The sequence below is a fragment of the Etheostoma cragini genome, unplaced genomic scaffold, assembly GCF_013103735.1.
Source record: "Etheostoma cragini isolate CJK2018 unplaced genomic scaffold, CSU_Ecrag_1.0 ScbMSFa_1523, whole genome shotgun sequence".
NCBI lineage: Eukaryota > Metazoa > Chordata > Actinopteri > Perciformes > Percidae > Etheostoma > Etheostoma cragini.
In genome coordinates, this window is record NW_023265587.1 from 561,915 (window position 1) to 583,717 (window position 21,803).

At 42.5% G+C, this 21,803-nt stretch overlaps 2 protein-coding genes across 2 annotated transcripts in view; one reads left to right on the top strand and one right to left on the bottom strand.

Annotated features, from left to right (window-relative positions):
* ppp6r2a (protein phosphatase 6, regulatory subunit 2a) overlaps positions 1–16,747 on the bottom strand; it is a 19,756-nt gene extending 3,009 nt beyond the window's left edge. The window contains exons 1-17 of the mRNA XM_034865359.1: positions 16,328–16,747; positions 10,255–10,424; positions 8,632–8,886; positions 7,486–7,672; positions 6,989–7,126; positions 6,530–6,595; positions 6,004–6,116; positions 5,410–5,523; positions 5,163–5,289; positions 4,808–4,960; positions 3,596–3,817; positions 3,412–3,476; positions 2,700–2,815; positions 2,531–2,616; positions 1,252–1,332; positions 607–704; positions 122–179 (exon numbers count right to left, since the gene is read on the bottom strand). Of these exons, the coding sequence (XP_034721250.1) occupies positions 122–179; positions 607–704; positions 1,252–1,332; positions 2,531–2,616; positions 2,700–2,815; positions 3,412–3,476; positions 3,596–3,817; positions 4,808–4,960; positions 5,163–5,289; positions 5,410–5,523; positions 6,004–6,116; positions 6,530–6,595; positions 6,989–7,126; positions 7,486–7,672; positions 8,632–8,858 (1,851 nt within the window). The 5' untranslated portion in view covers positions 8,859–8,886; positions 10,255–10,424; positions 16,328–16,747. The remainder of the gene's footprint in view (positions 1–121; positions 180–606; positions 705–1,251; positions 1,333–2,530; positions 2,617–2,699; positions 2,816–3,411; positions 3,477–3,595; positions 3,818–4,807; positions 4,961–5,162; positions 5,290–5,409; positions 5,524–6,003; positions 6,117–6,529; positions 6,596–6,988; positions 7,127–7,485; positions 7,673–8,631; positions 8,887–10,254; positions 10,425–16,327) is intronic.
* Positions 16,748–17,969: 1,222 nt separating this feature from the next.
* Positions 17,970–21,803, top strand: part of LOC117939984 (E3 ubiquitin-protein ligase Hakai-like) — a 9,696-nt gene continuing 5,862 nt past the window's right edge. The window contains exons 1-6 of the mRNA XM_034865360.1: positions 17,970–18,056; positions 18,790–18,957; positions 19,679–19,785; positions 21,048–21,131; positions 21,216–21,289; positions 21,474–21,801. Coding sequence (XP_034721251.1) covers positions 18,014–18,056; positions 18,790–18,957; positions 19,679–19,785; positions 21,048–21,131; positions 21,216–21,289; positions 21,474–21,801 — 804 coding nt within the window. The 5' untranslated portion in view covers positions 17,970–18,013. The remainder of the gene's footprint in view (positions 18,057–18,789; positions 18,958–19,678; positions 19,786–21,047; positions 21,132–21,215; positions 21,290–21,473; positions 21,802–21,803) is intronic.

Sequence of the window (21,803 nt, forward strand, 5' to 3'; positions counted from 1 at the left end):
GGTTGGTGTTTAAGTGTCGACAGTAGCAACAGCTGTTAGGACATTATCAGTAGCTGTCACATTAATACCAAAGCAGATTCCCTTTGAAAGTTGTTTTGAATGATCTGAGCAAACCACTCACACTATTATCATCAGCATCTAGATTGAAGTTTATTTCGGCAATCCGGTCAAACGTGGCACTGAGGAAAGAGAAGAAGAAGATATTAGTTCATTAAAAACCTGATTTGCACTCATGGATCAATGTACATCGTGGGACTTGTAGTAGTTTGATTAAAGTAGATTGATATCTGAGATCCTGCCCCCCTATTGGTTACCATCTTGTAAGTTCAGGTAACTTCCTGTGGGATAACTACATTTTTTATATAACCTTTATTTAACCAGGAAGTCCCTCCCTTGAGATTGAGATCTCTTTTTCGAGGGAGACCAGGCCGAGACGGCACGCCGGGTACAATAAAAACAGAAGTACAGCGTAGTCAAAATCACACATAGAGGAAAGGAACAGGTGTCACTCTTGAATGACATGGCCTTAAAATCATGTAATGGGACCAGATCATTTAGACGGACTAAGTTTAGCAAGTTATTCCTTTGATTGACTTCACTACTCACTTGATATTTTCATCGTGCTCGCTGAACTCCTCGTCGTTGAAGCCGAACTGATCCACGAAGTTGGCCGTCATCTGTTGGATCTGATAGTCAGAGAAGGCCTGGGAAGGTCAAAGCACTTTTTAAAGCAACGTCATCATGGATAGACTAATTACTATTTATCTAGTATGCTTAACAAGACCAGAGAATAAGTATAATAGAACAATATGTTCACTATTTCAAATCTAGCTTTAGACAATGCCATTTCTTATTCTACAGATTTAAACAGATTAAAGTCACATCCAGGCCAAAAACCCTGTTAAAGCGCACTTATAAAGATGCATGTTTAAAAGAGGATAAGGAGCTGGTCTGATCTAGTCTCAGGGAGAGCGGTCCAGAGGGCGGGGACCTTAAAGGTCCCCCCTGGTCCTCGGCCTAGACTCCAGAACCGGTATCAGAGCCTTGGCTGAAGACCTCAGGTGGGGACCTCTATTCTAAAGTCTACCAGGAGCCAACACTGGTGTAATGTGCTCTCTTTTTCTACTAGAAGAGGTCCCCAGGGGTGGACCTGTATGTGGTAACAGTGGTCTGAGGAGTCATGTCCAGGTGTTTCCCTGCTGCTGTGTGTGTGTGTGTGTGTGTGTGTGTGTGTGTGTGTGTGTGTCCTACCTGCTGGAGGGACAGGTCGTTGGGGAACGGGCTCTCCATGTCGTCGTCTTCACTGGACGAGTGCATGTTGTGGGTGCTGACCTGCAGGACACAGAGCAGAGGGTTGGTGGTCTTGTTACAGAGTCCTGCGGTACGTTACACACACCCAGTGGCCTGGCTAGACCCATTTGAACTATTTGAACTTGTGACTCGTCTTTGCTCAACCTTTCGGGATTGCCTCGTTTGCCCCTATGTTCCTATTTTTGGCCGTTACCTTCCACTTCCTTTGTGTTGGAATCAGTGGATGCATTAGGACTACGGTTGACTGCCCCTCAGGGGCCTCGTGTATAACTGTTGCGTACGCTGGTTTTCACGGACCCTTTGTGAAGTATAAAACATTAACTTGACGTTAGAATGTGCGGGCCGTCCGCAAAGTCTTCTGTGGCTCTGTAACGTGGCCAAATCGAACTGAAAAGTGCCAAAAATCACCAAACATTACAAAAAAAACCGTTCCACTTCGATTACTGGCATTGGTCTGTTTGCCTATGGAAAAACATTATTATATCCACTGATTTCCATAAGGGTTTGATCACTGATGTGGATAAAGTTACACAACTTTCACACACACACACACACTAATTCAATTCGTAGCCTACTTAACCTCTGTTAAACACGAGGGAAATTAAGGAAAAACCCATGTAGGAAATATTTTCAATCCTTTGTATTTCCCATGGAGGAAATATCTTGATTCTGCACACATCTCAGTTCCTGTAGTCCTATTCACTCTTTAAGCAGATTCATCCAGTCATCCTACAGCACACCACTGAAGCCTGAATTCAGAGTTGTATGGTTGTATTTTTCAGTTTAAGAAGGGAAACCGGTGTAAGATTGACCTTTTCCACATTTTGGGAGTTTAGTTTGTTTAGAAGACATTTAAAAATGCTAAGAGAGCTAGTGGAACGTAGCGAACTTGCATCACAAACATATCAGCTATCGGCCAACCCTATAGTCTTTTTGAATACCACACCGCTTTCAATGCAGCAAATACATTTTCTTGCAATGTGAATGCCCCTCTTCAATGTGTATACATGTCTAGTTCAGGTTCCTGAAAAGCTGTGAGTAGATTCCAGTGTCGCCTGGGACATCGCCGCCGCCATGCTTTGAGTCTAGGACCACTGTTGCTGTAAATCACTTAAACCAAAGTGTCTGACTTCAGGGCTTATATTCTGAACATTTATTAAATGACAAATCTAATTTGCTAAGAAGCAGCTGCTCTGACACTGCAGGAACCCGGTCTCACCAGCTCCACCGTGTTCCTCCGGTTAGTCTCTCGCAGGGTCTCGTCCACGAAGCTCTCCCAGCGGCCTCGGCAGTCTTCTGGCAGCTCTGCAACAACAGGCGCACTCGTTTAGCTGACTCGTCACTTAAAATGCTGACTCATCTCAGGCCTACTGCAACGTATGATGTACCTTTGATGAGGTCAGTGATCTGGGACTGTACCGGTCCTTTCTCCAGGTTCTGGACCACCATGTTGGCGATCCTGGTCAGATGACCCATGTTGCCTCTCCTGGTTCCGCCCTCACCCCTGAGAGTCACAAATTACACTAAAGCACCAGTTCAGACCAAAGATTGGGCGAAACCATTAAAGAACTTCAGAGAGAGGTTTCAGTCTCAGCTCGACTTAGACCAGCTCAGACGGCCTTGCTGGTCTAGTCTCCAGAGGCTGGTTTTAGAACCTAAGGGACGTCCCCTGTTTCAAGAGCCAGTAGCAAAGTCCTCTTAACGTGCATGAAGCGAGCTAGAAAGGGGATTGTAGAGAGGGAGCAACAAATGATATATTTAGCTACAAAAAGCCTGTGAGTCACAAGTTATGATGGAAGTGCAAAGAGTCGTTGCTATGGAGAGGACACACGGTCTAGTCTCGGCCCGTTGTTGTGAACTGGCAGGTTTAGAACGTGTAAATTTCAACTCTTCGCTTTGCAAATCTTTGGTCTGAACTGGGCTTTCATACTAATGTTACTATTGCTGCATGTGTTTCTCTTTACTTTAACCACAGACTCACCAAAAAGGGTATTTTAGCTTTCCAACTACTACTATAAAACCTATTTAGCGGGATCGTGGAGCTGCAGAGGGACGATGTGGCGATGGAAAACCTTCGGTTTTGATGCGAGACACCCTTACTGTATTTTATCATTCTCCTCCCAGGCTTCGAGGATCCTCTGGACCAGTTGACACTTCTGGAAAAGCTGGGGGGTTCGATAGAAACACAGAATCAAGGTGAGGTTCTGGTGCTCTTTTCTTCAATAACCAAACAGCAGCAGAGAAGGTTTTGGGCGTAGTATAGCGAGCCGCTTAAGCCACCTACATGCGCTACTAGGGCGTTGTGGACGGAGGTCTGTGGGTCGCTGGGCCCGCCCGCCTCCGCCGCCTCCCCCTGCGGCTCGGGGTCCGACGCCGCGGGATTACCATCGTGGTTCTGGAGGCCCGGGACGGGCCGCTCCTCCGAAGGATGGTTCAGGATGGCCGCCACACACAGCTCCACTTGGAAGTGCAAAAAGTTATTCCAGGAGTATTTGAAGAACAGATCCTGCGCAGAGAGAGGGAAAGAGGTGAAGAAGAGTCACTGGCATGTTGTCAAGATGGACTACTAGCGCTAGCGGTTTTTAGCCAATTACTGCGAGACCACATGGCTCTGTGCCCCTCTGGCATGGCTATGTAGAAGAGTCGTGGTTATATGTGGACCTGAAGGACTTCTCCAGGTCCCCCGTGCAGTGTAACCAGGTCAACAGTCCAGCGCGCTGCATTCAAAGCGCCATGGTGTTATAGGAAAGAAGCCCCACCCGCTGCCCTTTGGTCAGGAGGTGTGATGCGGTTATCGGTGCCTCATGACCAACCTTGTGCAAATCTGGTAAGACCTTTTCAGATCTGGCAGGCGAACGGAATCAGGCGAAAGCATCGCTCTAAAACTTGCAGTTGTATGCCTTCGCCAAAACAGTCAGGTTGTGTGTGTGTGTGTGTGTGTGTGTGTACAGTGGAGTTTGTTGTAGCTGTATTTGTGGTGGTCTTGTGGGTCTTTTTCCACATTTGAGTGCCTTTTTGTGTGTGCGACATGTAAGTTAGGGTTGTAATAGTTGGTAATGGTTCTGTAATATCATATTTTATGTCATGTTTTAGCCCGTTGTGTTTAGTTTATTGGCCAATGAAGACAGATTTTCGTTTAAATGGTTTTCTGAACATCAGTGACATTCAAAACGGTGATAACTGAAACAGATATACAACACGCCGTGTGTGTGTGTGTATACTCGCGTGTATTGCAAACAGACATAAGTACTACACAGATAAGAACATCTGCACCACCAAAAGTGAACATAAAAGAACTATAAAATACATAAATGTAGGTAACACTGTTGTCAAAACCCACACAGTTGACATAGACACACCATCAGATGCCATCTTGGGAGTTTGTGATCAATGCTGTATGGTGATGTAACCAAGTGGGGTCCCATTTCATAGGGTGGTCGTTGGAACACTTGGTTCCAAGGGTAAGATGGAGAGATGGGATTGAGTCTCAGCCTACCAGTAGTAGGTCCATGGTGGAGAGGTTGCAGAGCTCCTGGCAGATACCGAGGGCGCTGGTTTGCAGCAGGGCGGCCACCAGCCGGGCCACGTGAAGGCGGGCGTTCCCCAGTGGCTGCTCCAGGACGCCAACGGTCGTCAATATTGCACTTTTCTGCAGAGGGAATGAGAATAGCCCAATGTTGTTTGGATGCCAATACACAAGAACCCAGATATTCAATGCTAGAACTGTCAATAGCATCAGCTACGCTACGTTACATTTAAATATAAGGCTAAAACATGCTAGCTAAAGGCGCTATCTGCTTATGTTTAGAGTATATTGGGCTTCATGACATGACACTGCTCCGTGGCTTTACCTTGGGGGGATCCAGGAGAAGCTGCTGGAAGTCCTTTATGTGGGGCTCAATGGCATTTAAAATACTGCTGCTGACAGTGTAAGACCTTTCGTAACCCTGAGAATACAGATCCATCAGCCCCTCCAGCCTGGGAGACACAAGCAGACATTAGTTATTGAGTCAGGGGGTTTATTGCTCAAAACTACCCTGGAGGACCAGGACGCACGCACACACACACACACACACACACATTTAAAAGAAAACGTACCCAGACCTCCTGGTCTCCAGTAAGGTAAGTAGCACTTGAGTTCCATTAACAATGGAGGCCTCACTCCTCTCCCCGTCAAACATGTTCTTCAGGAGTCCCGCTACACTCTCCTGCCTGAGAGACACAAGACAAACAAACTACTAAACGAGGACGACGCGCTAGTGTGTCGTTTATCTCTTAAAGCCAGCAAACCCGTGTTATGAAAGACGTCACCTCCAACTTGCACAAACAAAATCGAAACTGTTATCTAACAGGCTCCGACAGCGAATCCCTGTACACACAACAACCTTTTAAAAGAGCTCTTAAATCCAGATTTGGACATTTGTTTCAGTGTGTCTACAATCCCGGCTTGTGTGGACATGCAAGAACACACGTGCTACCAAGTCTACAGTCAAACTGCTTCAAAGAAGACAAGAGAAATGAGTGAAAGGAGCCGACCAATGAGGTCGCACCATTAACCCACAGCAGATGGGAGGCAGAAGGTTAGCGTAGCTCAGTCATCAATCAAAAGCTGAGTTTTTAGGTGTGTAATTGTAAGGTGCTGCAGCCGGATAAATGTCATGTTTTTAAAGGCATTGCACGCTGCACACTTACGACTCCAGTACAGCCAATAGAGGGTCGGCCTCCATGTTCTCCTGCATCTGATTGGCCTGGTCTCGACTAAGGCGGATGATGTCACAGAGCGTCTGGGATGCATTTGATTGTCTCTGCAACGTATATCATTGAATTAGAAAGTCCTAATTGACAGATTATGGCAATCCATGTGTTACACAACCATAGCTTCTACATCTGGCAAAGAGAGCATCAAAAACAGGGGTTCAACTTGTCAAATTTGACAAGTTTTGACATCTTTTTAAGACAATTGTGAATGAATTTAAAGACCTACGTCACAACATCAAGCTATGTCACTTTTTTCAAGCCATGTATTGCTAAAATTGCACTTCCCCAAAGTCATAGACTTGCGCCAATGACACCAAAGCTGATTGGCTATAATATAAGTTGCATGTTGGCCTCATTTGAAGTGGTAACCGCAATTCCCCCACTGTGGGACAACAATGGCTCTTCTTATCTTGATTCAGCTAATTATATTTGGACCATTTGGACATTTTAAGACCCTCACCTCCTCATCTTTGCCGGTATGGATGAGCTCTGTGAGTCTTTGTACCAACTTCTCCTCATTCAGCCACTTAGGAGGAAAAAGAACAAACATACATGGTGTAAGGTACTCTGAAGGTGTTTAAAGGCTGGTGTAAGATACTCTGAAGGTGTTTAAAGGCTGGTGTAAGATACTCTGAAGGTGTTTAAAGGCTGGTGTAAGATACTCTGAAGGTGTTTAAAGGCTGGTGTAAGATACTCTGAAGGTGTTTAAAGGCTGGTGTAAGGTACTCTGAAGGTGTTTAAAGGCTGGTGTAAGGTACTCTGAAGGTGTTTAAAGGCTGGTGTAAGATACTCTGAAGGTGTTTAAAGGCTGGTGTAAGATACTCTGAAGGTGTTTAAAGGCTGGTGTAAGATACTCTGAAGCTGTTTAAAGGCGGGTTCTCACTCACAGGAAGTACACAAAGACATTATGGGTGCTTACATGGAGGACCTCCTGCCTCAGGGGGGCAGGCTCTACGCAACTGATAAGGCGAAGCAGCAGGTCCATCATGGCAGAAGCGTCGATGTGTTTCAGCACCAGGCCTATGAAGCCTTCCTTTTTCTTTAGAAAGGTGATCACCTGGAAAATAAAGCAGGGTAAAAGTGAGTGGACTGACAGTGCTTTGCTACCCAGGACAATGTATTAAGTGCCTTTGCTTATTTACAAGCTCTAAACCAAGGCCACCAAATTTGGGGGTGCAGCCCAAGGTGGGTGCTCATTCTTCTCTCATTTAAAAGCTGTAAAAGCTGTAAAATCCGAACCATAATGACTACAAAAACTACCTTTTGTGCAGCCAAAAAGTCCAAAAACTCAGTTTTACGGCAAAGTAAAGCTCAGTGCGGGTAAACTTCAACTTAAATACGGTGTTTTATCTAAGACAAATGACAAGAACCGCTGTCAAGAAACCTTCGGTCAAGCCGTGATATTTTTCCACATACCTGTTCGGTTTTCCTGGCAATGAGATTGCCGATGGTTTTGCTGAAGAAGCTGGCCAGTAGCGGGTTGAGGGGGGGGTCCTGCTCCAGGAAGTGGTAGAGCACCTCCAGCAGAGAGTCGTCCGCGCCCAGCTTGTCGTTAATAATGGACACGTCTGACGTCAGGAGCTCGCACGCAATGTTGGGAAACCTTACCAGAAAAAATAAGTGAATTACACAATGACATTTAAGGAATATCTGATTGTTTTTAAAAAACAACAACAAAAACAGTGAGAAATGGGATGTAACTAAGTACAATACATGAAATCAGAGTAGAAAAATAGCACTGAACACAACCACTAACAAATTAATTTTGTATTTTCCTGTTTTTAAGAGAATATATGAACAATATAGGATGTTAATGCACGTTAATACATGTGAATTACACTTGGTGTGAATAGTTTATCGAGATGAGAAAAAGTACTTTGAATACATTGATTCAACTGCAGTATTTCTTTAGGTGTTGTGTCCCAACAACTAAACAGGAACTAAAAACAAGAACTGCGTTAACCAAATCCTGCCCTGATGCAGAGAATCAAAGAGTTCAGACAACGAGTCAAGATGTCTGGCTTCATTTTAGGGAATCCTGTGCACTTTTTGCATTTCATCTGATAAAATTAGACAATATAATACAACATAAATTGTACCTTGTACACCTGCACTACCTGATAATGTTGTAGTTTCTCTTCCTGTGTGTCATCTAATCCACACACTCTCTGTATATCTTTATCTGTATTTATATTTTTTGATTACTTTTGATTGAAGTACTTACTTTTTCCATAGTATTCATGGTCACAGGAGAACATAACTTATATTATGGTTACCTGCTTTTGCATTATAACTTTAATTGATATTCAATTTTATTCTAAAGTCACTTACTTACACTGCAATATTGTTGTTTTTTGTACTATGGCGACGGCACTTTACCTCCCAAAACCTTTATTTGACGGCACTTTCCTTTCCTTCAGTCTACCTTCTGCTCATTGTCTCCTGTCTGCCTGTTTTTCTTCTGTGTTTACTTGTTTGTTTGTAGCTGTTATTGTTGAGAATACTCCTAAAGTACTATCTCATCTTGTAATTACAGCGGTATATAACGGCTGTGTGGCTCACTTGAAGCGGCTCCTCTCCTCCAGGTCGGCGGGCGGCTCCGTGGTGATGAGGCGGACCAGCTCCTGCATGCAGTGGTCCTGGGAGAGGAAGAGCAGCAGCCTGCGGTTCTGGGCCTTGCACTCCTGCAGGACGTCGTCCTCCTCCATCAGCTCGCGCAGCGTCACGTCCTCTCTGTCCAGCAGCTGGTCGATGTGGGACGTGGTGTGCAGGTCGAACTTCCAGAACATGGCGGCCGCTGGGACGGGGGGCACAGCCCTGGGACGCGGGACAGCACGGGTGAGGATGGAGGGAAGGTAAAAGGACAAAAACACAGGAGGTGGAGGGAATACGGAGAGGTCCAACGATAAAAGACAGGGGGGAGGAAAAGGGAAGGAGAGGACGCGTAGGTGGGGAAGGAAGCATGGGAGAGAAATGGATGTAAACAAAGGGGAAAACGAGAAATTGAGTCTTGTAAAGAGCATTTTCTGATCATTTTAATTAGATTCAAACACACACACTGTTTTCTAATTCACAAGGAAAATAAACTGTATTGTCCTCCTTCAGCCTCCATGCTCTTTGGATGACGTTGTCTCCCATATATGGGCGTACTATTGGCTTTACTTCCCTAAACAACAGAGAGCAGACACGGACCACGGAGCTAGCGGCAAAGATAAGCGAAAACGCAATGAATTATGGGCGTGAAGTGGATAAATCTTGGATGTAACGGTGTGGATTTAATGCTCAACGACCCCGAAAAAGGCTGGAAGTTCCAGGCTGGATAGAAAATCACCTGTAGAGGCTAGAAGGAGCCGGAAGAGACCTCCGTAACCGCTAACTTATTAGCTTTTAGCCGCAACTTTCCGTGAGTTTCTATGTTTTATGGTTATTAAATGATTAAACTATGAGTCAGGTAAAGAGCCTTTTCTGATCATTTTAATTAGAATCAAACACACCCACTGTTCTTCTAATTCACAAGGAAAATCAACCGATTCCCAATGGAACTTCTTTGGTACATTCATTGTAAATAGGATGCCAGAGTGCATAAAAACTAAAATATTTAAACCTGTACGGGGCTGCCGAGGACTGCATGTGCTGACAGCAACGTCAAAAGGTTGAAAACAGACTATTTACTGAAAATGGACGGATGCATTTGAGTATCCCTGCTCTACTGGGTGGTTCTTTCAAATAAATAAAAGGCATGGTTTCCCCCAGAGTATTTCTCGAGTCCACCCGTGATACCAACTGGGCTTTGCATTGATGCTGCAATCGGTCCAGGCTGAAGAACCTTTTTTGTCTGCAGATTGTAAATATTTTTGGGTATTGTCATAGTTTGTTGGCTTTGTTTTCACTTAGTACATGGTACCAACACCAAATTGAATTATTGGCCTCTGTGTTGTTATATATCTTTCTGTATCCCAATCATACATCATAGCTATTTCTATCTGCTATATTACAACATATAGCCCACGTATATGCTACATGAGGAATTGGCAACTCGTGTACCCAGTTTAATCAAAGTACTACATATGGGTTACAATAGGGACAACAGCAGCATTACTGTGGTCTATGTAAGTGTACTCATAGACTGTACAAGTACACACCCAAAAAGCCAGTAAAAACAGTGAATGATGCTCACACACGTACCAGTGGATGAAAGGTGGGTATCTTTAGTCAGACCTCCCCCGCGGGCGGGCAGGCATTTGTGTTTGTGCAGACGACAGAGAGCGTGGCGAGGCCTGGCGTTTATCAGCATGGGTCTCCTCTTAAAACGCAGGCCTCTTTAGGAGATGAGACGCAGAGAGGCTCACCATAACCTGCGGGACACAGGACAGCAGCAGCGGGCGTTAGGAAGCAACTCAACAACGAGATCTGACAACAAATGACACACACGGTTTACATGCTATTCAGACATTTAGATCTGCACAAACACGGTATGTCTACGTACACGTGAAGAGTTATGTATAAAGTCAACTAGGGCTGGGAATCAATATCATCGCCGTACTCATGTCACAAGACTATATTATTGCAACTTTTAAACATATTGCAATATTCTGTGATTTATTGCAACTTATCACCTTTTTTCCAACTTCTAATATTTCCCAATTTCAAATGACGTCCCCAGAAGGAAACTTTGCCAACATCTATTTCATCTAAACTGATAACTTTCCACCGTTTGTTCATGTCACTTTCAATTTTATGGCTGCAAAAAAAAAAAGTATTATTACAGAAAATATGACAGTATTCAATTCAATTTTATTTATAGTATCAAATCATAACAAGAGTTATCTCGAGACCCTTTACAGATGGAGCAGGTCTAGACCCCCCTCCAGAAAGTACTACGCTTTATTGGGTTTTTTACCCCACCCCTACTTCGTTCTTAGTGATGTAATATCTGAAAACCAGCTGACTGGATGAGACGTTATCTCATGCTGACTCTCCTGTAGTTAGTCTCTGTTGTAGTGAGACTACTGAGGTGGTCCAGGTTTACCTAACGAGGCCCACCATAGATCATGACGTCGTGGTCTTGGCCCCTCTCCAACTGACTGGCTAATGACAACGATGTCAGACTGGGACCTTTAGCTCTAAAAGTCGACATTTACAGAGTATGGGCTTCACTTTTATGAACACAAAGTATCATGACACTGCTTCCACGTGTGCACTGGAGCCTTAGCTTACACTCGCTAATTATTTTTTTTTAAACCCATCTCTGATCACTTGCACTTTCCAGGATTTTGGTTATTTGTTTAAAAGATCAAATATGCGGATGATATCTAGCTCTCGGTCCTACGTGGCCACAACAGACATCAATGGAAAGTAAGGAAAACTTGGTTTTCTTAACCCGTGTGTTGTCTTCCCGTCAAAATTGAAAATCTACACTTTTGGTGAGGTTTTTTAGCGATGTTTTGAACTTTTTCCTTTCATTTTTTGTCCCATTTTTCAACACTCGTGACGCTTTTTTCCCCAATGTTTGTCACTTTTTGGACGTTTTCAACACTACGTAAAACTAACTTATTGACTTTAGTTTTACAGTTATTTTTGGGAATTACGGTCCATAAACCTCATTTATAGGAAATTATACCTAATGTTTGAGTTAGAAAAGCAGAAATTAGGAATTATTGAGACTAAAATTAAAGGAATGGATGTTGATGATAATCACAGACTGGAATATGTCAATTTTTTTTTTTTTTTTCAAATGCTATAAAATTAAATAACACAGCCCAAAATGAATGAAAGTAGAGATTTGTACTTGACAAAGAGTGTTGTGTGGAATCAATCATGTTATTTTGTTAGTTTTACAGTTATTTTAGGAATTTATGGTCCATAAACCTCATTCATAGGAAATTATACCTAATGTTTGAGTTAGAAAAGCAGAAATTAGGAATTATTGGGTATACTCTTTGCAGCTACAGTCATTATTTAAGAAAAATATACTATTTAAATACAAATGAAAAAATGTAATTTAAAAATTGCATTGAACTGTAAGGGGCAAAAGTTGTGATTCGGACATCCACATCAACTACACATCAGTGTTTATCATTATAAAATGATGATATGTTGAAATCTTTTTTCTTTTTCCTCAAAAATGTAGTCAAGAGATGATAGAAGAAGAAGAAAAAAAAACATGGATAACTCATCTAGAAATGGTTAAATAGGTTAAATGTTGTTGACGCTTTTTGTCAATGTTCTTAACTTTCTTTTATGTTTTTGTCCCTTTTTTCAACACTTTTGAAGCTTTTTTTCAACGTGTGTCACTTTTTTTTTACTTTTAACCCTACGTAAAATTAACTTATTGACTTTAGTTTTACAGTTATTTTTGAGTTCATAGTCAATAAACCTTATTTATAGGAAATTATACTAATGTTTGAGAAATTAGGAATTATTGAGACTAAAATTAAAGGAATGGATGTTGATGATAATCACAGACTGGAATATGTCAACTTTTAAATCCAGACAGCTAGCTAGACTACCTGTCCAATCTGAAGACTATGTTTACCTGGTCCTCAGATCTCTGCAGGGTAAATCCAGACAGCTAGCTAGACTACCTGTCCAATCTGAGGACTATGGTTACCTGGTCCCCAGGTCTCTGCAGCGCAAATCCAGACAGCTAGCTAGACTACCTGTCCAATCTGAGGACTATGGTTACTGTAGCTCCGTCCGGTGTTTTTTACCTGTGATTGGTTCAAAGAAATGCCAATAAATAGAGCATGTTGTTCTCTCATCCTGGACCGCTGTTCGGACTAGACGGACCCCCCTCCCCAGCAACGTGGAGGAAGGTCTGGCAATGTGAGACTACCGTAGCGGCTAATCTAGGCAACCGAACACACCAACAGTGAAGTAAAACCGGTTTATTTTACTTATATATATATATATATATCATTTTTTATTTTGGTGAAGTAAAACAGCTCACGTGTCTCCCTGAGCAACATGCTATTAACGGTTGATCACGAAAGTAAAACTGGAAGAGGAAACCCAAACGCTTCCTCCTTTTGCTTTTCCTTTTGTCCCCCCGAGGAGGACCCTTCTTCCCTGCACAAGCGTCCATCTGGCACACATTTACAGAGTACACAAGTGCAATAATAACCCGCCGAGCGCTCCCTGTGGACACCGAGCAGGAAAGCCAACGCTTGACTTTACGTCCAAAATAGAACCCACCAGAGGCAACCTCAACGAAAACAAGTCCACCGGCGCGTTCACAGACCATGAAGAAAAGGAACAATGCACGTGGACGTCGTGAGCCAACAATAGTCTGTGATTAGGCACGTTAAAAAGCAGTCAAATCAAGCAAAAGGGACTTCCACCTACACTTTTAAATGCCCTCTCCTATGCTTGCTGAGTGTAAATAAAGATGCAACTGACTGTTTCTCCCATTGTACCAGAAGCCTAGTGACAGGCACACACTAGCAAGTGATCCCACCGTATGCAACGCTGCACTTCTGAGGACAAATACAGTCCAGTTTTAATGCGCCTGTTGCTGCTCGCTTGCACTTGGACGCACTGAATTTGTACCATTACGTACACAGACCTGTGTCTAATGTTGGTTCCAGACATGATGGAAGACCAGGGACTTTACTCGTGCTTTATAGTCCTCTTTCACACATGTAAAGAGCTCATGGGCTTCTTCCATTCACATGATGGATTACCTTTGGGTTTGTTGGCTGTTGAATAAAATGAGCCATGGCTTCACACTTTAAGAACTTAACCCTTGTGTTGTCTTCCCGTCAACCATGGGAAAGAAATGTCGCATTTTCTGACATTTTTGTCACTTTTTCAAAGTAGTGGGTCCCTTTTTTGATGTTTTTTTGCCAAAGTAGTTTGATATTTCGAATGTTGACATTTTCATCTTATTTTGAAGGCCCATTTTTTGTGGTGGTAAAACTGGAAATGGGTCAAATTTGACCCGAGGACAACACAAGGGTTAAGATGGCCACATGATATAATTTTTTAACAGCTAATAACATATAAGGATGCGTCTGCATCACTCACTTACAACGTCTCAAATTCAAAATATACTTGTCACATGCATAATATTTAGGAGAAGTAAGAGTAACCCTTGTTTAAGGCTGGTCAATATCAATATGAGGCTACATTTTGTATATCATAATATCGCGATATGAAATAAGTGTTGTCTTTTACCCGTTTTAAAGGCTATTTTACAGTAGAGGGATGTCATTTTCTGAACTTACCAGACTGTTCTAGCTATTCCAGACTCTAATATTTTGGAAAAGTAAGAGTAACCCTTATTTAAGGCTGGTCAATATCAATAGAAGGCTAAATTTTGTAAATCATAATATCGCGATATGAGAAAAAAAGTGTCTTTTCCTGGTTTTAAAGGCTATTTTACAGTAGAGGGATGTCATTTTCTGAACTTACCAGACTGTTCTAGCTATTCTAGACTCTAATATTTTGGAAAAGTAAGAGTAACAGTTATTTAAGGCTAGTCAATATCAATAGAAGGCTACATTTTGTATATCATAATATCGCGATATGAAAAAAATAGTGTCTTTTCCTGGTTTTAAAGGCTATTTTACAGTAGAGGGATGTCATTTTCTGAACTTACCAGACTGTTCTAGCTATTCTAGGCTATAATATTTTGGAAAAGTAAGAATAACTCTATTTAAGGCTGGTCAAAATCAATATGAGGCAAAATTTTGTACATCATAATATCGCGATATGAGAAAAAATAGTGTCTTTTCCTGGTTTTAAAGGCTATATTACAGTAGAGGGATGTCATTTTCTGAACTTACCAGACTGTTCTAGCTATTCTATTTTTTTCTTATACCCTTAGTCATTATTACCCATGATTACGTTTACTATAACAACTGTTTATATCCGCATCTATTTTGCATTACTCACCTTTTTGCACTACTTACATTTCAATTTGCACTGCTGACTGTTTATTTACAGTACCAATTGTTTACATATTCATCTGCAATACCGTACTTTACCTGTAATATGCAAGTACTTTCCACTGCACTTTAATTCGGATAGCTTCTGCCCAAACTTTATTTGTACTACCTTTAAAATCATTGTTATACTGCTCATTTTAGCCTAACTTATCATATCTGTAAACGTTCTGTCAATAATAATAGCCGCCTGTTTTTATATATATTCATAGTACATACTCACCTGTAAATCCACCTGTATATTATATTCAATACATATCCAGCTGTAAATCTTGCTCATAATACTTGTTATCTATATTTTATATTCATAGGACAAACCCATCTGTAAAATTCTGCTTATAATAGTATTAATTTCTATATTTATTCAGTACATATGACAATAAAGTTGAATCTAATCTAATCTTATGTGTCTAAAATGAATGTAAATGTTGTTTAAGCACCACTTGTCTACAATGTAGCTCAATATCCACATCACTGTATTTGGTCCTAAATATCGTGATATTTCCTCCATGTCGCCCAGCTATTCCCCTGTTAGTTAGCAGTGTCCAACAATAAGAGACACACTGGTGTGTTGTTATAGAAGTGTAAAGTGAGCCGCCGTGGCCTCGGCATGAAGTGCACATCAACTGACTCGCGGTGGGAGCTCAGATTTCTGTTTACTTCAGCTCCCGTGGAGGCACCACCACCAGATAACACGACAAAAACAGCAACGCACATTCACTTTGCAGTAATTAATCACATTTTTATCGTCCCAGTTGTTTAAACGCGAGGTTCCTCTCTTTTTTATCCACACAGAAAACACATACTAATGTCAGGAACTCGGCAAGGCTTCACTAACTAACTATAGCTCGTTAGCTACAAGCTCCACAATACCGACATTTAAATATATCTGCTGTATTAGAAGGAACATGTCAGTGGGAAATAAGTTACGTTGAGGTCGATGGCGCCCAACTAGCGTAACTTTTTGACTATAGTGGGTTAACTAGCGTTAAGTAATCGACCATTAGCAGCTAAATAGATACTTTCGGCGATGTTAGCCGATAAATTGGCTTTAGTTTCCTGGTCAACAAACTGCGAATTGGCTCTAACTTAGCAAACTATTTAGCTAACGTTAGTTCCTCCTTTCCTCCGATTAGCTCGTAAGCTAATTAGCTGCTAACAGCTAACATGTAACGTAACTGACATAAGTTAGCCAACTTCAACAGCTAGCTCTCCAACTTAGGTTCAACTTTGTCGATGCAGCAGCAGAGCTAACGTTAGCTAGCCAAGCTAGTTGCTCAAACTCATAAAGCTCCTTCCTCCCCAAAACTTACCTTTGGTTGAAAGTCCGCTTCTATGCCTCCCGTGTGTATTCAAGATTGTTAGTTGAGTTTTTCGTCAAGCAGTCAGCTACCAGCGTTAAGTCACCAGCTATCTGCTGTGCTAGCTAAGATGCTATACGAGCGAGTAGTGATTTGTTTTGAAGAAGGGTCAGTCTGCGAGAAGTTAGCTAGCTAGCTAGCTAGCTCAACTTAGCTAACGTAAGTCAAATGTGGCTCACAAATGAGCAGTTCCCCAGCATTAATGGCCACGTGGCGTTAATAACAACTCCTGTTGTTACAGATCCAGAGGGTGTGATTCGTACTCACGCGCAAAGTAAGTCAAACGCGGGGCTAAGTTTAGCACGCAAAGCAGGAAAAACTCAGGCATATTTTTTCGAATCAAAATGGCGACATGGTCACGGGAGCGCGCCGTAGACCTACACCGGGATCGCGCATTGACTTCAGACCAGTGCACTGAGCTCAGCAAAGCCATGGATGAATGAAATGATGTTTTATTTGTTGTTTATTTAACGTTTTGGAGTGCGACACTGTTGTTTTTGTACATCAATTAAACTAATAGTCCGATTCCAAGGGCCTTGCATAAAATAAATAGCATTTATTAAAATGCACCTGAAGGTAACAGCACTTATTTCACTTATTCCACTTTACATATCTTTACAATTTACACCCAACAAGCAAGTACAAACTCTACTGGGTGAGCTAGAGGTCACCCAGAGTCACTAATTCATTGTCATTATCTATATTTAAATGTCTCTGTAGTCCATAAATGTAAATAATGACACATGTCTGTTGTAATAACTAATTGTAAGAGCACCTGAGCACCTGGTTGTGAAATGTAACCCCAATGTTTACGTTTTTCTCCATTTTGAAAATGTCAGCTGGTGAAGAAAATGTAAAATTATCAAACCGGAACGTCTCTTTCTTGGATCATGGGACAAAGATCTGATTGTTTCCACATCCTAGATCTTCAAGTTTGAGTTTTTTGTATTCAATGTTGAAGCCTAAGGGTGTCAGTGTCATTGTTAATCCAATTTTATGTATTAATTTATGCATTTATCACTGAATATTTGACTCTGTGAACCCTAAACGAATAATAGGCGATTTGCTATTAATTTTTTGAAAATGCACAACTTGAAATTACCAATGGGAAACTTCATAGAGACAATTTCCAGCCACCTAAATTCAGATCACATGGTTTTTAAAATAAAATAGTTCAACGCAGATGTGATATTTAATTTTCAGCATTTAATATCCAACAGTGGTTAAATTTCACAATTAAATAATCAGCTCCAAATAGGACTCAAAACCTTATATTTAGCCTTGCTTTGCTTCCAAATTGGCCAATTAGAAAGCAGGGATTTCCAGAAACTATAAGGCCTAATGATAAATATGCAAGCAGGAAACTCTTCTCAGTTAAAAGATTGTTAAAAAGTATTATTTTTCGTGATATAATACTAATTAAAACTAATTTATTGTCAGCAGAATCGGTTAATTTTAACGTTTGAACTGTTTCTACTTGTCTGTTCCCTGTATCTGTCTTTTAGTGTCTGTTAAGCGGCCTTGAGCGCTTAGAAAGCCCTCTTATATAAAATGTGTTATTATTATTATTAAAAACTTCATTTTCTTCTTCTCTGCTTTGTTTTTTTCACCTCTTCTCCTCGCCTTCGCTATCCCACAATGCATTGCGTTCACTCGTTGGATCCGATCATGGACCAAAGCGGTAAGCTAAACGACCAGCAGGGCGGACGTTAGCTAACTTATTTGTATTATTATTATTATTATTATTATTATTTATAGTTGTTGTTGTTGTTGTACTAGTTGTTATGATAACGTCGTATCTGTAGACGAGTTTGCTACGACACCGCGCTATCTCCCATAGCAACGTTAACCGTTAAGCTAACACAGTGCAGGCTAACGTTAGCTAAAGCTGGCTAGCGACGGAGTAGCTAGCACTAGAACGCTTGCGTTCACCAAAAGTTAACGTTACGTATTAAATGAATCTACGAGGTGACGTACAACGTGCCAGCCGTGTGTGCACGCCGTTATTAGCGTCTATTGAACGGCAAAACGTAGTTTTTCTACACGTTAGTAGGCGGAACCGCTAGCTAGCTGCGGTTGACCTGGGGCGCGAATGCTAGCTAGCTACATCAGCAACGTTAGCATCATGCTAGCTAACCGAAGAGCTGACATAACTAGGAGCTAATTGACTTAAGAGTGTTTGCTCCTGCTATTTTTTTGAGGCAATCCTCTTAGCTTTGACTCTCTGGCTATAGAGCCATACTGCTAAGGTCTCATTTAAGGAATAGGACAACATTAACGTGACGCAGTTGGACCTGGTTTAGTTAAAATACGTGATCACATGTTGCTAACTCTGAATGTTATCTTTCTTTGGGAGATGTTAAGGACTCAAAAGTCGTGTTTTTGTGTCTCACCTCTTCTCCCCCGACCCCCAGCAGACAATGATCTTCAAGGAAGCGATGGTTCTGGGATTTTGGGTGGCCCAGATGTCCGCAGACGAATCCCCATCAAGCTCATATCCAAGCAGCCCATAAGGAGCAAACCTCCGCCCCGCACCCAGAGACCCGGCGGCAGGCCGTGTAAAAGTGAGGCCGGAGTAGACGGTAGGCACGTAGCTGAGGAAGTCTTGTTGGTGTCCTTGGTGGTCTTGGTAGAGAGTCTCATTCCCTCCTACTTATTTTCCTGGTACTCCTCCATGAACAACACGAAATCAAGGAGATGCTCACTTGCTCTCTCACTCGCTCTACCACACACTAGGCACTGGCTCTGCCGTCCCCCCCAAGACCACCAAAAGACCACATGGAGGATTTTGATCCTGTAGCGCACTTGACACAAGATGTCCATCTGTCATTTTCCCTGTAAATAAAAACTCGGCTCTCCATGAACCAATATCAGACATGTGATTAAGCAAATACTTAACTTAAGTGGACTACCTCACGCAGGTGTCCCATCATGCAGGTGAAATCTAAGTGTTGTCAGCGAGCCTTGTTGCTCAGCGACAGGCCTGTTCAGTGAGCTAGTCCAGTAGCCCAAAAGGCCAGCGACGGCCCTCTTTCTGGTCTTACTTGCACCCTAAAACCCCATATGGACCCCACTGCGTAACTACTCACCTGAGGGACTTCAACTCCCAGTATTTTGGTAAAAGGAACCTCAAAGAAGAGAGGCTCAGTGTTAGCTCCTTCCTGTTTTTCTTACCATCATTTGGTCATAGCTTGTTATATCAAATGCAGGATTACCTGAGCATTCCTATTTGTTGGTGCTGAAGTATCTTCTTCTTTGGTTTCCCGCGTCAGGTGAGTGATATCTGTGCCCTGTGTGTTCCAGATACCTTTGGCTTCAAGCAGGAGGAGAGGTTCGACTGTGGAGCTAAATCTGGGGACGTGTTCGCAACTCAGAGGAGGTTCCCCCAGGCGCTGTTCTGGGACTACAAGGTATATCACCCGTGGGGGGGCAAGATGAGCAACCCATACAGCGTAGACCAGGGAGGGGCAACATCTGGGATAAAGAGGGCCACAAGGGGGGACCAGATTGGGACTGTGCACTCCACCGCTAGTAGGACGCTGTAACCCTTAGCAATAGTTCCTACGTGTCTTTTAAGCAGTATTACACAGTTATTACGGCATAAAACCCCAAAGTAAACATGTTGTCTCTGGATCATTCACACAAAGATCTAGTTATATTTTTAGAAACTTTAACACCTGTGTTGAAATGTAACTTAAGTACATCTACTGCAGTACTGTACTTCAGTCCAAATCTGAGGTGCTTGTACTTTACTCTACTCATACTTTTAATACATAAGTACATTTTCCTAATGATACTTACAGACTTGCTTCTTCAAAACTCTTTGTTTAGCTAACAGTGTAAAGTTCTCTTCTCGGGGTTCGATGAAGAAACTTTCTTTTCCTTTTGCTGTAAAACTGTAACAAAAGAGCAAAAGACGGACATAAATGACATACAACTTACACCAATACCCAAATATAGTGAAAACCCACAATTAATAGCACCAGAAAACGCCGTGTCACAACTAATAGCCAAAAGCTAACTAACGATTTAGTGATTTGACATGAGAAAACGCTCAGTCGTGGATTGGAGGACTTTTCACAATAAAAGCTTTCTGTAGGTTAAACCACTTTTTCTGCATTTTAAAGCTTCCTGATAAAGCAAATGGTTGAATTTTTTTATTTATTTAATTGTTACAAGTGTTATGAAGTTTGACATGTTCAGTGCATGTTTTTTATCCACCTTATGTTTTTTTGGATTGGAGGAATTTTCACAATAAAACCAGGTCAAACCACTTTTTCTGCATTTTAAAGCTTCCTGATCACGCAAATGGTCGAGTTATTTTCATTTATTTAATTGTTACAAGTTTTATGAAGTTGGACATGTTCAGTGCATGTTTTATATCCACTTTAGTTTTTTTGGGGTTAACTTTGGAGATGGTTTTTACATAATTTGCGCTGCGTTCTCCTGAGTTACAGTCCCATTCTAGGATACGTGTTTAGTTGGGTCTCGGGGTCAGGAGGGTTAATGACAAACCCTTAAATACAGGACGCTTCCCCACCAGACACTCAAAGGTGTCCTGATGTCCCCCTGGTGTCTTAAAGTAGACACATCTTCAGTACCAATGACATCCAAGTAACTATACGACTGTTTTAATGGTGGTTTCCTGTGCTTTCCCGCTCTTTTTCAACAGTTAAATCTGATTGGAGAAAGAGATGAAGTACCAATCCACTTCTGTGATAAATGTGGTCTTCCTATCCAGCTCTACGGACGCATGGTACGTATTCTGTAGACCGGACTCGTGTGCGCAGGCGGTCAGAAACATGTTCCCACGTCTGATAAGTGTCCTCCGACTCCTCAGATCCCCTGCAAACACGTCTTCTGCTACGACTGTGCTCTGCTCCATGAGAAGAAGGGAGAGAAGATGTGTCCTGGGTGAGCATCGGGAGACATTGTCACTCTTCTGATGTGATGTGGTGTGGTGTGACTACTGCACAGTGTTAACATCCTGTCTTATAGATGTGGGGAATCCGACTTAACGATATTTACTGAACCTCAGCAGTGTTTTTGTCCTCACATGTGTCTTATTACTGCTTTGTGTCCCCGCCTTTGTGTCCAGCCTCACGATGTACAACTGCACGGACCCGGTGCAGCGGATCGAGCAAAGCCAGCGGGGGGCCCTCTACATGTGCAGCGTTGTGCCGGGATGCAAACGCACCTACCTTTCCCAGCGGGACCTGCAGGCCCACGTCAACCACCGCCACATGAGGGCCGCCAAGTCCTCCGCCGGCCGACAGGAGCCCGTGCACCTGCCCCCCGCGTCCGAGGTCCCGGACCGCTTCCGCGTGCCTCCGCCCCACCTACCCAAGAACCACGTGCACCTCCCGAACCCGCTCCAGCACGGCAGTCACGACCCCTACGGCCAGCCGCCCCCGCCCACACCCCACGA